This window comes from Arvicola amphibius, chromosome 2, assembly GCF_903992535.2.
Source record: "Arvicola amphibius chromosome 2, mArvAmp1.2, whole genome shotgun sequence".
Classification (NCBI taxonomy): domain Eukaryota; kingdom Metazoa; phylum Chordata; class Mammalia; order Rodentia; family Cricetidae; genus Arvicola; species Arvicola amphibius.
The window spans coordinates 121,814,652-121,830,324 of record NC_052048.2 but is presented as its reverse complement, the minus strand read 5'-3'; the positions used below and the strand labels follow the sequence as shown (position 1 = coordinate 121,830,324).

The 15,673-nt window shown below is 47.0% G+C and overlaps 1 protein-coding gene across 1 annotated transcript in view; it reads left to right on the top strand.

Annotated features, from left to right (window-relative positions):
- Window positions 1-15,389, top strand: part of Galm (galactose mutarotase) — a 60,479-nt gene extending 45,090 nt beyond the window's left edge. Inside the window, exons 5-7 of the mRNA XM_038318105.2 lie at window positions 12,162-12,303; window positions 13,896-14,070; window positions 14,925-15,389. Of these exons, the coding sequence (XP_038174033.1) occupies window positions 12,162-12,303; window positions 13,896-14,070; window positions 14,925-15,002 (395 nt within the window). The 3' untranslated portion in view covers window positions 15,003-15,389. The remainder of the gene's footprint in view (window positions 1-12,161; window positions 12,304-13,895; window positions 14,071-14,924) is intronic.
- Window positions 15,390-15,673: the final 284 nt, after the last annotated feature.

Here is a 15,673-nt window from a genome sequence, read left to right as displayed (position 1 = left end):
CACCCCTGTTGTCTGAGGCAGTTGTTGAGGTGCATCTAAGTTCAAGGGGGAAAGGAAGATGTCAGCTGCCAGTGAGGGAGTGTCTGTACCAGGTCAGAAAGGGGACATGGGGCATGGATGTAGACTAGGGTGCAGTCTGCCACAGGCCTGAAGAAAAGCCACAGTCCTCGTGATAAAATGTGGCAGTAAGACCCTCGGCGAGAGAAGAGAAGTCAAGGCAGGGGGGTTGCTAAAGGCAGGGGCTGGGAGTTCTCACTTTCAGAGCGTAAGTACCACTCTGTCAAGGACAGAGAACGACACAGACTCACCCCTGGTGACAGAGGTCTGGTGTTAGAAAGTTCTGTCTTCAGGGACCAGATCCACTTCATCTGGCAGATGAAGGGATGCAGCTGTTACAGCTAGCACGACGTGCTTGTGCACCTCTGTTGTCCTGTGCACGCACCCTTCTCCTGCCGTTCCCTCTCTTCCAGGCCACTGTCCCTCCAGCACCGCTCCTGTCCTAATGCTTAGCCTTCTTGGTGGTGCCCTGACCTCCTAGTCCCTTAGTCGCGCTGTCTTCGGATGCCTGTCCTTCTTGTGTCCTTACCTGCTCAGGGCTACTGTCTCGGGTTTGGCTGTTTCCCTCCATTGCAGCCTGCCGTGAGCACGCCTCGGGATGTCTGTCTTTGAGATCCCATCCCTCTTCAGGACCACAGGAACCTGTAACTGCTCTCCCCACCCACCCGTGACCTCACTTTCCACTCTACCCCACCCCAGCTTAGGTCAGGAGCCCATCACGGAAAAAACGCCTCTGCGAATCTTAACTTTCTTGCCTCTCTCCCTCCTCTTGGAGTCTGCAAGCAAGCCCCACGCTGTTAACTCCAGCCCACGCTCACCACAGCTGCTTCCCAGATGCTTCCCCGCGGCTTTAGGTCATGGCTGTGGCCGTGTGAACAGCATGCAAAGGATCGTTACTGCTGTGTGTCCCTAGGCTTTGCTGGAATGAGGAAGCAGGCTCAGTCAAGTCACTCCTGAGCCCTTGAGCTGTTCGGCCACATCTTCATCTTCCGGTCAGAGGTTACCAACTGCAGGCTTTACGTTTTGCTGCACACGTGAGGGATGGATGGATGGACAGGTGGATAGACGGACAGGGAGGGAAGTAGGGAGGGATGCCGTGGCTTCTAAACTAGAACCATGATGTGGCACCCTCTCTGTGGACACACTTTCCATTTCCTTCTCATTGTCTGTACACTCAGCCTTCAAAGCATGATTGACGTCTCTTTTCTATTCTTAGCACAAAGCAGAAACTCGTATATGCAGATTAGCAAGTTAAAAGAACTCGTTCATTTTCCAGAGTCTCAGAAAAGCCAAGAGGACTTGGGGGCTTAGGGTGGAAGGTGCTGCCACCAAAGCAGACATATCATAGCGAGTCAGAGAGAGCCTTCAAGGACTTTTGGAGCCCCTGAGGCTCTGGAGATGTCCCTTTGCACCTGGGACAGTGTCTCTCTCTGCAAAGTGAGGGACCTGGATGAAGCAGCTCACACGGGCCTTTCTGGACTCGTGTTCTGACTGTCACTGAACGCTGCCACCTCCATAAGGGCTCCTGTTTTCCTGCATTGGTTCAGGCATCCTTAGCTTTGCCATGAAGCAAAGACTCTAGTTCGTGCCGGCAGCTATGGAGGACAGGGCTCTTTCAGAACCGACCTTCGTCAGAGGTGGACAGCTCGCCATACTGCACTAGTTAGGCCAGTGTGGTGAGCGGTTGAAAGTCTGTTCCTCGTCTGATGGCAACAAAGTAGAGAAGGAATTAGTCCAACCGTGAAAGTTCTCCCCAGGAAAAAGCTACTAGACAGGCTAGAGAATACTCTGACTTTGGGTTTTATTTATTTATTTATTTTTATTAGTTTCTGCTTTTTTGAGACAGGCTCTCTCTGTTATGTAGCTCTAATTGTCCTGGCCTCGAACTCACAGAGACCCACTACTCAGCTTTTCATTTTTCATAGGGTTTCACTATGTCTCTCAGGCTGATCTCAAACTTGAGATATTTCTGCCCAGCATTACATGCAGCACCATGCTTGGCTATAGGTTACACTTTTTTCTGTTGTGTATATGGGCATTTATTTTTCCTGCGTGTATTCTGTGCACTGTATGCAAGCCTCGTGCCTGCAGAGGCCAGAAGAGGACATCAGATCCCCTGGAATTCACATTAGCAAGCACATTTGTGAGCTACCGTATGGGTGCTGGGATTGAACCTGGGCCCTCTAGATGAGCAGCCAGTTTGCTCCTAACTGCTGAGCCATTCCTCTAGCCCTTAGAGACTATTCTTAAGTAATCAGTTGGACTTTCCCAGAGTGTTGCGGGAGTCACAGAAAAGGACATTCCACTTATTAGAAAAAGCCCAGACATGGTAAATCTGGGGTGCAGATTTCATAGTTTCCACATACCTGCCTGTGAAGCACATGAGGGCATACGAATTAAAAAAAAAAGAAAGAAACAAAGGAAGGGAGGGAGGGAGGGAAGGAGGGAGGGAGGGAGGGAGGGAGGGAAAGAAAGAGAAAAGAAAGAAAGAAAAAGAAAGATGAAAGAAAGAAAGAAAGAAAGAAAGAAAGAAAGAAAGAAAGAAAGAAAAGAAAAAAGAGAAAAGAAAAGAAAAGAAAAACTTACTTTGGAACTATACTGAATTCCTTTGTTTGTTTGGTTGGTTGGTTTGGTTGGTTGTTTGGCTATTTGGTTGGTTTGTTTGTGGCACGGTATCTCTATTTAGTGCTGGCTGTCCTGGAAATCACTATGTTACTAGGCTGGCCCTCAACTCACAGATCCTATGGCCTCCACCTTTTTTGTTTTTGTTTTTTTAAAAAGATTTATTTATTATGTATACAACATTCTGCCTCTATGTATGCCCGCATGCCAGAGGAGGGCGCCAGATCTCATTACAGATGGTTGTGAGCCACCATGTGGTTGCTGGGAATTGAACTCAGGACCTCTGGAAGAGCAGCCAGTGCTCTTAACCACTGAGCCATCTCTCCAGCCCCCTTTTGGTTTGTTTTTTAAGGCAGGGTTTCTCTATAGTTTGGAAACCTGTCCTGGAACTCGCTCTGTAGACCAGGCTGGTCTCAAACTCACAGAGATCTGCCTGCCTTTGCCTTCTGAGTACTGGGATTAAAGGTGTTTTAATTCTTCATCAAGGCATAATTTTTAAGAATTAACCCTCTGGAGGAGGGGCATGGTTGGAGAGATGATTCAGTGATTAAAAGCACTCGACTTCTCTTGCAGAGGTACTGAGTTCAAATCCCAGCAACCACATGGTAGCTCACAGCCATCTGTAATGGGATCTGATGCCCTCTTCTGGTGTGCATGAAGACAGAAACTCATACCTAAAATACACAAATAAATATAGCTTGAAATTTTAAAAAAAAATAATTAACCCTTTTCAACCTCGCTTGATGCCGCATGTATTATGCGTATGTATTATGATGCATGCATGTGTGCTATGCTCAAGCATATCATCTGTCAAACATGTGCATGTAGTATGTGAAGCAGCCCACAGCAGCAGCTTACTACAGGAAGGGATAAGCAGGCGCTGACTCACAGTTTACTCATTATGGACGAAACAGGCCTACAGTGTGCCCTATGCCATCATGATGAAATTTCATAGTTCTTTTATTTCTAATAGTCTTCTGTGTGTACCTTGTGGGGAAGTATTCATAACCCTTAGGACAGTCACAAAGTTTAGGCAGTGAGCCAAGTGTGACTTTAAGAAAGATCTAAGTGGCCAGACCATGGTGGCGCACGCCTTTTATCCGAGCACTCGGGAGGGAGAGGCAGGTGAATATCTGCAAGTTCGAGGCCAGTCCGGTCCACAAAGTGAGTTCTGTGATAGTCAGAGCAACACAGAGAAACCCTGTCTGGAAAAAAAAAAAAAACAAATCAAAACAAATATGTGTATGTCTGTACATATATGCATTTATAATAAAGGACTTCCAAAACCAAAATTACATTTGAAAAATTGTATAGTGGACAACTTTGATAACCATTTTGCAAGAGGAACGAAATACAGAAACTTTAGATTGACCACATGTGTCTCCTATTTTTTTTTTTTTTTTTTTTTTTTTTTTTTTTTTGGTTTTTCGAGACAGGGTTTCCCTGTAGTTTCTAGAGCCTGTCCTGGAACTAGCTCTTGTAGACCAGGCTCCTATTTTTATGTATCTTTGTCAGCTTCTCCACAAACAGACTTTATTATATTTATTAAAGTCTACAGTTTTAATTGTTAAAAACAAAATGTACCCAGGAGATTCCCCACCATCTAGGATTTGCCTTCGAGAGCCAAAATTAGCTACTAATTCTCCCAGATAACAGTATAGTGGTATATTATTTGTGTTTTAATAAAGCTTGCCTGAAGGTCAGTGCAAAAGAGCCTCACTAGTCAGCCATAGGCCAGGCAGTGTTGGCTCACACCTTTAATCCCAGGAGCCACACTAGGTAGCCACAGAGCCTGGGCGGGGGTGGTGAGGCATGTCTCTTGTCCCAGCACTAGAGAGGAATATAAGGCAGAATGAGACAGGAACTTTCTCTTTTTCAGTCTGAAGATTTCAAAGAGGTAAGAGTCTCTCTAGTGGCTGACTGCTTTTGCTTTTCTGATCTTCAAGTTGAACCCGATATCTGTCTCTGGGTTTTTATTATTTGTGCTACGTAACAGTGCAGTGGGCTGACTGGCGCAGACAGTGCCTGCTCTTGCGCACGTGTTTATAGCGCCACCTCCTGGGGAGTAGTGTCTCTGCAGGGGAAATAACAGTCTTTGTACAGTGTGTGCGCTACAACCATAAGGATCTGAGTTCAATCCCCACAACATACAGAAAAAAGCCAGACATGGTAGCACAGACTGGGGAGGCAGAGACGGGTAGAACCTTGGGGCTCACTGGGCTAGCCAGCCTAGAGTAATAAAGTTCCAGGCCAGTGAGAGACATTGCTTCAAAAAAATAATGTGGTTGGGGAGGGCATGGTGGTCACACCTTTAGTCCCAGCATGAGAAGCAGAGGCAGAGGCCAGCCTGGTGTGGTGAGGCCGTCTCAAAAACAAAAAACAAAACAAGCCAAAAATTTTACCATGAAAAGGCCTCAGGAGTTTCCTAAGATAGAAGAAACATAGCCAGCATGGATCAGGAAGTGTTTGTAGGTCTCTTAATACCTCTACTGTCTACTAAATTGCTTCGCATTATAATCACACATAACAAAATCTTACAGTACATTGGAGCATAAAACAATGTAAATGTATTGCAGTTTTTTTTTTTTTTACAATGAGAAATCTTCACATCTGCCATAGCTGAAGTGCTGCTCAGAAGGAAAACGGGCCCTACTTATTTATACGATCCAAGGAAGCACAAAAGAGGAGTGACTTAGGGTCTGGTACGAGCAGTAGAGACGGCTCCGTGGATAGAGTGCATACTGTTTGTGCAGAGGACGTGAGTTTGCTCACCAGCACCCTTGGCCATGTGGTTTGTATCCACCTGTATCCCAGAGGTGGCCCCAGGGAATCTGCCTTCTGATGTCCTTGGGCCTCTGCACTCACGTGCACATACCCCAACCAACACAGGCACAGACAAACACACAGAGGGGGAAAAAGAGAGAGAGAGAGAGAGAGAGAGAGAGAGAGAGAGAGAGAGAGAATAAAATTTTTTTAAAGAGTAAAAATAACAAAATGAGCATATAGCCAGGCAGCGGTAATGCACACCTTTAATCCCAGCACTCTAGAGGCAGAGGTAGTTAGAGGTCAGCCTGGTCTTCAAAGTGAGTTCCAGGACAGCTAGGACTGTTACACAGAAAAACCTCGTCTTGGGGAGTAGGGGAAGCGTGGGAAATAAAAAATAATAATAAAGACCCAGACACAGTGATGCACATCTGTAATCACAACACTCGTTAAGCTTAGGCGGGAAAATGGTGAATTTGAAACCAGTATTGACTACATAACCAGTTCCAGACCTTCTGGGGCTAAACAGACGGCTGTCTCTAAACAGAAAGAAGACTGTCTCTAAACAGCAACAATGGCAGCAGATATTGTGGTTTTTTAAAAGAGGAGCTACGTCATTGGAGAGAAGGATAAATAGTAGACAAACCAGGGCTAGGAGTGTAGTTCAGTGTTAGATTGCCTGGTATTTGTGAGGTTCCCACTTCAATCTCTGGCCCTGGGGGGGTGGGGGGAATAAAGCATTAACAGCTCCTTGTATTCTTGTTCAATACACAAAACAAGAAACAAATACTGAGAAATCACAGAAAGATAAAATCAAAAGGATTATAACGATCCCTTTGAACATGTGTGTCTGTGTATGCATGCAGCCATGTGCACATTCAGAAGCCAGAGGAGGATGTCGGATATCAGTCTCTGCTCTATTCCCGATTTCACCCCTGCAGTGCCTTAGGCTCTTGTGTGCACAGCCACACCTGGCTTTTTATGTGGCTGCTGAGGATTTGAACTCAGGTCCCCACGCTTGCTCAGCAAGTTGCCTTACCGACTGGGCCATCTCCCCAGCGCAAGAAATCTTAAATAGACCAATTACCATAGAGAAAAAAAAAAAACGAATCCAGTGCAGAGAGTTATCTTTTAAAATGCCTAGGGATGAATTTAGAAACATCCACTAAGACACATTGAGTGCAAAGATGGTACAGAAGACTCCCCATCTGAGGGTGCCGCGTGCACGCCCCGCCTCGTGAAGAGCTTGTGATGGCTCCTGAAGGGAGCGTGAGCGACAGAGACTGCTGTGGAAGGAAATGGCTGTGTGAGGAATCATGACGTTCTTTCATCACACGGTGTTTTGTGCCATCTACATCCATCACCGCGGAGGTTCATCACGTGGGCAGTTACCTTGTCAGAGTTCTTTTTTAAAGAAAGACGTAGGTGGTTTTGCAGTTCCCCAGCCGCTGCCTTTCTAAGACTGACTGTGGTAGCTCTTCGTGCTTCCCTGATTCCCAGGTGGAGAACCCAGTACCAGGCTGGTCTTGCCTGGGTGACAGTATCTTGCTCCAGCATCAGGAACAACAATTCTAGAATTTAAAAAGGGACGCTCTCTTTTATCCAAAGGTTCCATTTTCTCTCAGCATGTCGGAACCCACAAAAGCAGAACTAAAGACGTTAATAACCAAGCTGGTTCTCTTTTTTTTTTTCTTTCTTTTTTTTTTGGTTTTTCAAGACAGGGTTTCCCTGTATTTTCTAGAGGCTGTCCTGGAACTAGCTCTTGTAGACCAGGCTGGCCTCGAACTCAGAGATCCGCCTGCCTCTGCCTCCCGAGTGCTGGGATTAAAGGCATGCGCCACCACCGCCCGGTTTGGTTCTCTTTTCTCAATGGTTATGTTTTATATTTGTTTTGTTTTTGAAATAGTATCATGAAGCCCTGACTGGCCTGGATCTTGCCATGGAGACCAACCTGGCCTTGAACCCACAGGAATCCTCCTACTTCTGAGTGTTGAAATTAAAGGTGTATACCACCTGCCCAGCTTTAATTATTTTAATACTCTCCTGACTTCTATAAGGCTGAGCTTGGGATGTTCTGGACTTGGCGTTGGTTGTATGATGACCACCATATCTCTTCTCTGCTTTGCTCTTGGTCCCCACACAGTGGTGTCCCTGGTTGGGACTGGCTGCTCATCTGTGGCTTTGTGATGAGGCTGAGGGAGCTGGCTTGCATACAGGGAAGCTATGCTCACCAGAGCCTAACTCCCTGAGCGGCAGACCTTAGAATGGCCATATTTCCCAGCTTTCTCTCGACTAAACCAGTCAGCTCATTTGTTCCAGTGACATTAACTGTTTTCAACATCACTTGGAAAGTGTCTACAGGCTGATGGGGATGTACCCGGAACAGGGTGATTGCTGGTGTTCTTTTATCTAATACTGGCCCACAGTGGTTTAAGAATCTCATCCAAGAGGTAGTGGCACATGTCTTTAATGCCCAGAACTCAGGAGGCAGAGGCAGGAGGATTTCTGTGAGTTTGAGGCCAGCCTGGTCTACAGTGAGCTCCAGGACTCTCAGGGCTGCACAGAGAAACCCTGTCTGGGGCAGAGGGTGGGGGATCACTACTCTCAGAATTTATATTAGTGTCTGGTCATCGTTATGAGCTCTAGCAGAGAACAACAGTCACCCTTTATCCTACTGAACCCTTCCAGCCATTGTTCTCCTCTTCACTGTAACAAATCCTGGCAGAAAACAGCCTAAGGGGAGAGGCTCTGTTTGGGCTCATGGTTTAAGAGGATAGGTTAATTACCGTGGGGCTCCAGGTTGTGGCAGCTGGAGCCTGAGGCAGTGTTCCTCACATCCAGATGATTACAGTGCTCAGCACCTGCCTCCCTTCCCCCTTTTTATTCAGTCTGAGACTCCTGCCAGTGAGATGGGCACCCATATGCAGGGGCTTTCCTCTTTGAACTCTCTGGAAAGGGCTTGACAGACGTGCCAGGTGTCTCCTAGAGGATTCTAAATCCTATGGTGTTGGCAAGATGGGCTAACCATCACAATTTTTTTTATTTGCTTGTTTTTTTTCGTGTGTGTGTGTGTGTGTGTGTATTGTTGTTGTTGTTGTTGTTGTGTTTTTCAAGATAGGCTTTCTCTGTGTAACACCCCTGACTGTCCTGGAACTTACTTTGTAGACCAGACTAGCCTTGAACTCATAGAGATCTGCCAGCCTCTGCTTCCCAGTGCTGGGATTAAAGGTGTGGGTCACCACCACCCAGCGACCATCACAATTATTAATGAAAAGTGTGTGTTTCCTTGATATTTTTTCTTTTCTTGCACTTAAAAAAAAATTCAGGTTGGGCGGTGGTGGCGCACGCCTTTAATCCTAGCACTAAGGGAGGCAGAGGCCGGCGGATCTCCATGAGTTTGAGGGGAGCTAGTTTCAGGAAAGGCACCAAAAACTACAGAGAAACCCTGTCTCAAAAAAAAAAAAAAAAAAAATCAGGGGCTGCAGGATGGCTCAGCAGAGGACTTAATAAGTTTGGTTCCCAGCATCTGTGTCAGGTGGCTCCTAACCACCTGTAACTCGAGCTCCAGGAGATCTAACACTGTCTGACACCTTCTTCTGAACTTCAGACATCTGCACTCATGTGCACATACAAGCTCTCCAAAAAATATGTGTGTATATATAAACAGGTGTGCATTTATGTGTGTAAGTGCAGTGCATGCCTGCCACAGTATATGCGTGTGTGGAATGTGTGGACATGTGACATGACTTCGTATGTCAGCCCTCACCTGTTTACTCCTCTGGAGTTGGTGGGACCTGGGAGAATGGAGCCAATAAATGCGGCATAAAGTCTCAACCAATCACCAACTTTATTCAGAAGTACTGCTGTGTGGGGGGCAAGCCTCCAGCAGCGCAGGGCTTTGAAAGGAATCCAACAGAGGCGGCGTAAACTAGACTCTTCTATCTGAAGGCGTTATAAGAAAATAAACACACACTCTCTTGATGGCTTCCTTCTTTATCCTCTTGTCTCTCGTGTATTTTTCTACAGCTTTTATTCCCCAACAGAGTCTTCCAGGCAGTACAAGAGTCAGAAATATTGCATCCCATTTCTCCAGTGAATGATTACAGGTAAAAGCATGGTTTTCATCCCCCTTAGATGATGAAAAACAGAGCTGTCCCAGTGACCCCCGCACAGCATATCTAGATCATGAGTGAGCAAGAGGCTTTGTTCTCAGTCCGCTCTTGCATTGCCGGCTGCAAACTGCGGTTACAAAGAAAGTCACTCACTTCAAGATGAAAGGGAGTCACAAACCTAAACTTTTATACATCAAGAAACAGTCAGTCAGCGGAAGTTTTAGTCCTCAGGATGCACACCCATTCATCAACAACAAAAAATTGAGGTCAGGCATTGGTGAAAGAAATTAATCATCTTGCAGGCAAATGGATGGAGCTAGAAAATATCATGAGGGAGGTGATCCAGACCTAGAAAGACAATTATCACATGTACTCACTTATAAGTGGTTTTTAAACATAAAGCAAAGAAAACCAGCCCACAAGTCACAATCCCAGAGAACTTAGACAACAATGAGGACCCTAAGAGAGACTTACCACTCGGGAGGCAGAGGCAGGCGGATCTCTGTGAGTTCGAGACCAGCCTGGTCTACAAGAGCTAGTTCCAGAACAGGCTCCAAAGCCACAGAGAAACCCTGTCTCGAAAAGCCAAAAAGAAAAAAAAAAAAAAAAAAAAGAGAGAGACTTACATGGATCTAATCTACATGGGAAGTAGAAAAAGACAAGATCTCCTGAGCAAATTGGGAGCATGGGGACCTTGGGAGAGGGTTGAAGAGGAGGGGAGAGGAAGGGAGGGGAACAGAGAAAACTGTATAGCTCAATAAAATCGATTAAAAAAACTGAAAATAAAAAGAAATTAATCATCACCTTTGATTATTAACCAGACCTCGCAAGGGCAGCTAGCAACAATCAGGCCATTTTGTATTTTCGACCCTAGCCTAATGAGTCAAACAGCTCAGCTATGTGTCCTTGTGAACTCTAGCTTGTTTTCTGGGGTTATTTATCTTAAAACTATTAGCAAGGCATCTGCTCTAACCTGAAGTTATTTGGAGCTTTGTTTTAGCTAATGGTACACGACTTCCTATTTTCAGCATTAAGAGAGTTAGAGCCAGCCTGGCTCCTGGACTCGGGTGCTGTCCTTTTAATCATTAACCTGAGCTGCTCCTAAGGTGGAACTCATAGGCCTTAGCTGTGAATCATATCCTTATACTTCTTTTTTAGTCATCAAAACTCTGAATAGGCTGTCATTATTATCAAATTAATACTGCTTAGGGAGGGGTCATCTTGAGAATCCACAGGTAAAAATGCCCAGTAGAATGGGCTGTTTCCAAGAGATAAACACACTGGATTACAGCAGTGGAGATCTCCCCACGTCCACTTGCACCATGCTAGATACCAGAGGAAGAGAGCTGCAGCAAACACAGAAAGGCACAGCAGAAACAAAAGACACTCGGGGACTTGTAGTCCCTCCCGTGGCCTTGCCTAAACGGGATCGGCCCTTCAGAGGATTCCCTTCTGCTGTGCTGACACCTGGAACTTCAGTTACCCCCCCCCCCCCCCCCCGCTGCTCCTCTGGCACCAACAGCAAGAGCATCGGGCAGTTTACACACTGAGGGTTAAGAGGAGTCACAGGGGTAAAGGTACAATCACAAAGGCACATGGCAGTCAGACTGCACATGGCAAATCATGTTTTCCATAGAGGCACATAAATACACAACAATAGCCGGTTGTGAGTAAATTTGCTCCTATCTGCTACACCTGGGAGGGGCGTAAAAACACATTCCAAACACAGTTTTGTGTTTTTGAAGAACGGAGGTCCCAAGACTCTTATTTTCTTGGAGTTTTCTCACGCGTACTCGGAGTTTCTTCTTAGATGCACTCCTCATCCAACTGGGTTCTTGGACCGTGTTCTGCCCCTCGCTTTTCCCCTTGTTTGAGTTTTAGTCTCTCTTGTCCCCTTGTCCCCACTGCATATACTAGGAGAGCTGGCCCACAAGCTTCCCAGAATTCTCCCGTCTCTGTGTCCCATCCTGTCACAGGAAAGATTGGTTTACAAACGAGTGCTGTTAGTCCAGCTTTTACACGGGTTCTGAGCATCTGGACGCGGGTCCTCAAGCTTGCAGGGCAAATGCTTTACCCACTGTTCCATCTCCCGAACCAAAATTTTTTGTGTATGTACTTTTTATTTGGGTTTTTGCTTGTTTGTTTGTTTTGTTTTTTATTTTATTTGTTTGTTTGTTTGTTTGTTTATTGGTTTTCCAAGACAAGGTTTCTCTGTAGCTTTTGGAGCCTGTCCTGGAACTAGCTCTTGTAGACCAGGCTGGCCTCGAACTCACAGAGATCCGCCTGCCTCTGCCTCCCGAGTGCTGGGATTAAAGGCATGCACGCCACCACTGCCCGGCTGAATGCAGGATTTCTTGCACGCTCTGGAAGCCCTCTACAGCTGCACCCCACCTTTGTCCCCTTTACATTGTTTTAGACTCTGCATTTGGCAATCAGTTGCATATTCTGATGCCGGGAACCCAGCAACTCATTCTCCTCCTTGGGATCCAGGTTCCCTTCTCCTCCACACATTGACATGAAGGCTGAGAGACTAGAAGCCGTAGGTCTTTAGGACTGTGTCTGTAAGCTTTGTCTTAATCACCTCTGTTGTCTCCTCTCTCTTCCCAGGAGTCATTGCTCCGGTGGAAGGAACTGCATTCGACCTGAGAAAGCCAGTGGAGCTTGGAAAACACCTGCAGGATTTTCACATCCCTGGTTTCGACCACAACTTCTGTCTGAAGGGATCCAAAGAAAAGCATTTTTGTGCCAGGTTTGTCCTTTTCGCCTCTGCAGAGAAGAAACAGCAGGTTCTTATGAGGAGCATTCCCTATGACACTTTTGACAGCACCTCATAGGAGCAGGGGTCAAACGCCACCTGCCATAGCTTTGTAAAGTCCTCTACCACGAGTGAATTCTCTAGAATGTAGCCTCCCCAACTGCAAATCCTCCCTGACCCCCTACCCAGCATCCTCTCTGGCCCTCCACCCCTGCCTGTCTATAAGCCCCTTTTCTCTCTGATGCCCTGATTCTCCTGTTTTGGTCACCCGTGCCTTCACTAACCGTCCTAGTCTGTGGACAGAGCTGGAGGCCCGGCTTCTCTTGCAGCTCCCGCCTTGCCCACCTCCAGTTTGATAGACAAGTGAGGGCACATGCTCTGTCAACGTAAATCCTGTTCCTAGGGTCATTTTGCTTGGGAATCCTGATCTAATACCTAATAATATGCTTGGCACAAACAACTAGTCAGCTCATGATTGTGGACTCAAAGGAGTCTAGGGGGGAAGGTGACTCAGACCCCAGATAGAGACAAAAAGGACTTCCCAAATCTCTAGGAACCAGGGCCTCTTGGGTTCCGCCTGCTCAGGACACCTTCCTACTACATACCTATTATGTTCCTCTCCTCAGTGCCTTTACCCAAAGAGCCCCTCCTGCCTTCTCCCCATTGATTCAAATCCTGGACCCTTCTTGCCAAACATTTTTCCAGCCTCTTGGTTGACATATTTGTTTTTTGCATTTAAATTATTTTTTGACCAACTTTGTCCTGATGCATTTAAATTTTGGGGCAGGGGACGGGGGAAGGAGGGAGTATCTTTCTGAAGTTGACTCTCAGGGTCAAGCTTGTACAACAAGCACCAGCACACCAGCATTCTTTGTTTGAGTGAGTTCTTATATGATTTGCCTCCTGGCAAGTCTGTGTGACACAGGCCTTTCCTTGTTTCCCCTTGGCAAGAAGTACAGACCCAGGCCAGGTGGTGGGAGGCAGAGACAAGCAGGTCCGTGTGAGTTCGAAGCCAGCCTGGTCTACAGAGTGAGTTCCAGGACAGCCAGGGCATTTACACTGAAAAACTCTGTCTCAAAAAAATAAATAAATAATAAACAAACAAACAAATCTTTCAGAGCCCCATGGCCGGACATGGGAGCACATACCTTTAATCCCAGCACTCCAGAAGGAGAGGCAGGTGGAGTTCATGAGTTCCGTGCACCCCTGGCAACACCCTTGGGAGTATATCTCAGAAGTGTGGCAGAGTGCTCACCAGCAAGGTCCTGGGTGCTGTCTCCGGCATCACAACAGACTCTCAGGACCCTAGAATTACCTCTCTCCAGCCTCATTGCTCCTCCCTGACTCCCATGATGCTGCCGTCATCCTGTTACTATGCCCCAGAGAGGCCAAGATCATCTGAGAAGCTGTTTCTGAAGGTCCTTAAAGCCAACAGCTCATGCCTCCCCTGTGACGCTTCCAGAATCTTCGCTCTTCTCTCCCACATCCTCCTTGCTCCCGTTGTGTAGCCATGTCTGATTCCCATCCCAAAGCTAGTTCTTGGCCTTTTCCTTCCCCACTGAAATATGGCCTGTCTTTATCCCCAGGGTGCGTCATGCCAGAAGCGGGCGGATCCTGGAAGTATACACCACCCAGCCTGGCGTCCAGTTTTACACTGCCAACTTCCTGGATGGCACTCTGAGGGGCAAGAATGGAGCGGTCTACCCCAAGCACTCTGGCTTCTGCCTGGAGACCCAGAACTGGCCTGATGCGGTCAATCAGGTAAAGCCGCAGGCTGGTTTGTCAGGGTTGTGCTGATCTGGTGTCACACAGTGTGGCAGATCCCAGCTGTCAAGTCCGTGTTTCTGATTTTCATTTTATACAACCACAAAAAAAAAAACAAAAAAACAAAACAAACAAACAAAAAAAAACCCACAGCCAAGGAACTGTTGTTAAAAGCTCAATTTTTAGCTGGGCAGTGATGGTGTTCACCTTTAATCCCAGCACTAGGGGAGGCAGAGGCAGATGAATCTCTGTGAGTTTAAGGCCAGCCTGGTCTATAGATCTAGTTCCTGGACAGAGAAACCCTGTCTCGAAAAACTAAAAACAAAAACAAACAAACAAACAAACAAAAATCTGCACTTTCTGTGGGACGAGTATTTGGACAGGGACGTGCCATGGTGGTCAGAGGACGACTTTTAGGGGTCAGTTCTCTTCCTCCGTGTGGGTTCCAGGGGTAAGACTCAGGCTGTCAGCCTTGGCCTCAAGCTCCTCTACCCGCTGAACCATCTTGCCAACCCCACACTATCTACGAGACCTCCAAAGCCTTTCTTCTCATTTCCCCTCTACTTGCTACTTAGAGCATTGCTGCTCAAACTGTCAGCCATGGGAAGGAGCTTGTGTCTTACTCCAGAATATGTCAAGGCATTGCTTCCTGTAGCCACATCTTGCTTTGACAGAGTAGACGTGGTGCTGTGGTAGATCTTCGTTCATTTCACTGCAGATCAGCAACACTCTGTCCCCGCTGGCACCAGTCCGCAAACGTGGCTTCAGAGCTTAGTGCAGGGGCACACCCCATGTGACTGTTGGTGCAGCCCTGATGGCTGGCCAGGTCTAAGCGCTGATTTCCTCCACAGCCCCAGTTCCCGCCTGTGCTGCTGCGGCCTGGGGAGGAGTACAACCACACCACCTGCTTCAAGTTCTCTGTTGCTTAAAGAAGGCTGAAGATGCAACCCGGTCCCTCCCATCCCGGTGAAGATAGAGAAGCATTAAAAGTGATCCTGCGTGTGAAGTCGCTACCATAATAGTCAGCTTGAATACTGATTTCCTTTCCCAACAGCTGGCTTCAGGCCATGTCTCGTGACCAGCTGTGTTCTCTGTCTAGGTCAGAGGGCAAATTAACTCTGCTGCCAGTGTCTTCCTCTAAGGCCTGAGCCTAGTGGACAAGTGGCCTCTACACTCTAATGCTAGTATAGGCTCCATCTCTCCACCCTGACTCCGTCTTGTCTCTTTTCTTTAAGCCTTCCTTTCTTTGATGGAACTCTTTGTTTTTCTGTCTCCTCTTTTACCTCCAGAAGTTAGTAAACCAGTTTTAACCCCAACTTGAGTTCAAGCTATGAGAATTCATCTCCTATGTGCCTCTCTCTACCTCAGTCTGCCTAAACATGCCTAGGGTCACCGAAAGGCAAGGAGGGGTTTGGAGCCTGCTCTGTCACAGCCTTTCGTCTCAGACTTACTTTAGGGGCGGTAGGGGTGACTCAGCAGTGAAGAACAAACACTGCTCCTGCAGAGGACCAGGTTAGCCCCCAGCACCCAGATCAGGCTCACAACTGCCTCAAATTCTAGCTCCAGGGGATCGGGTGCCCTCTTCCAGCCTGCACGAGTA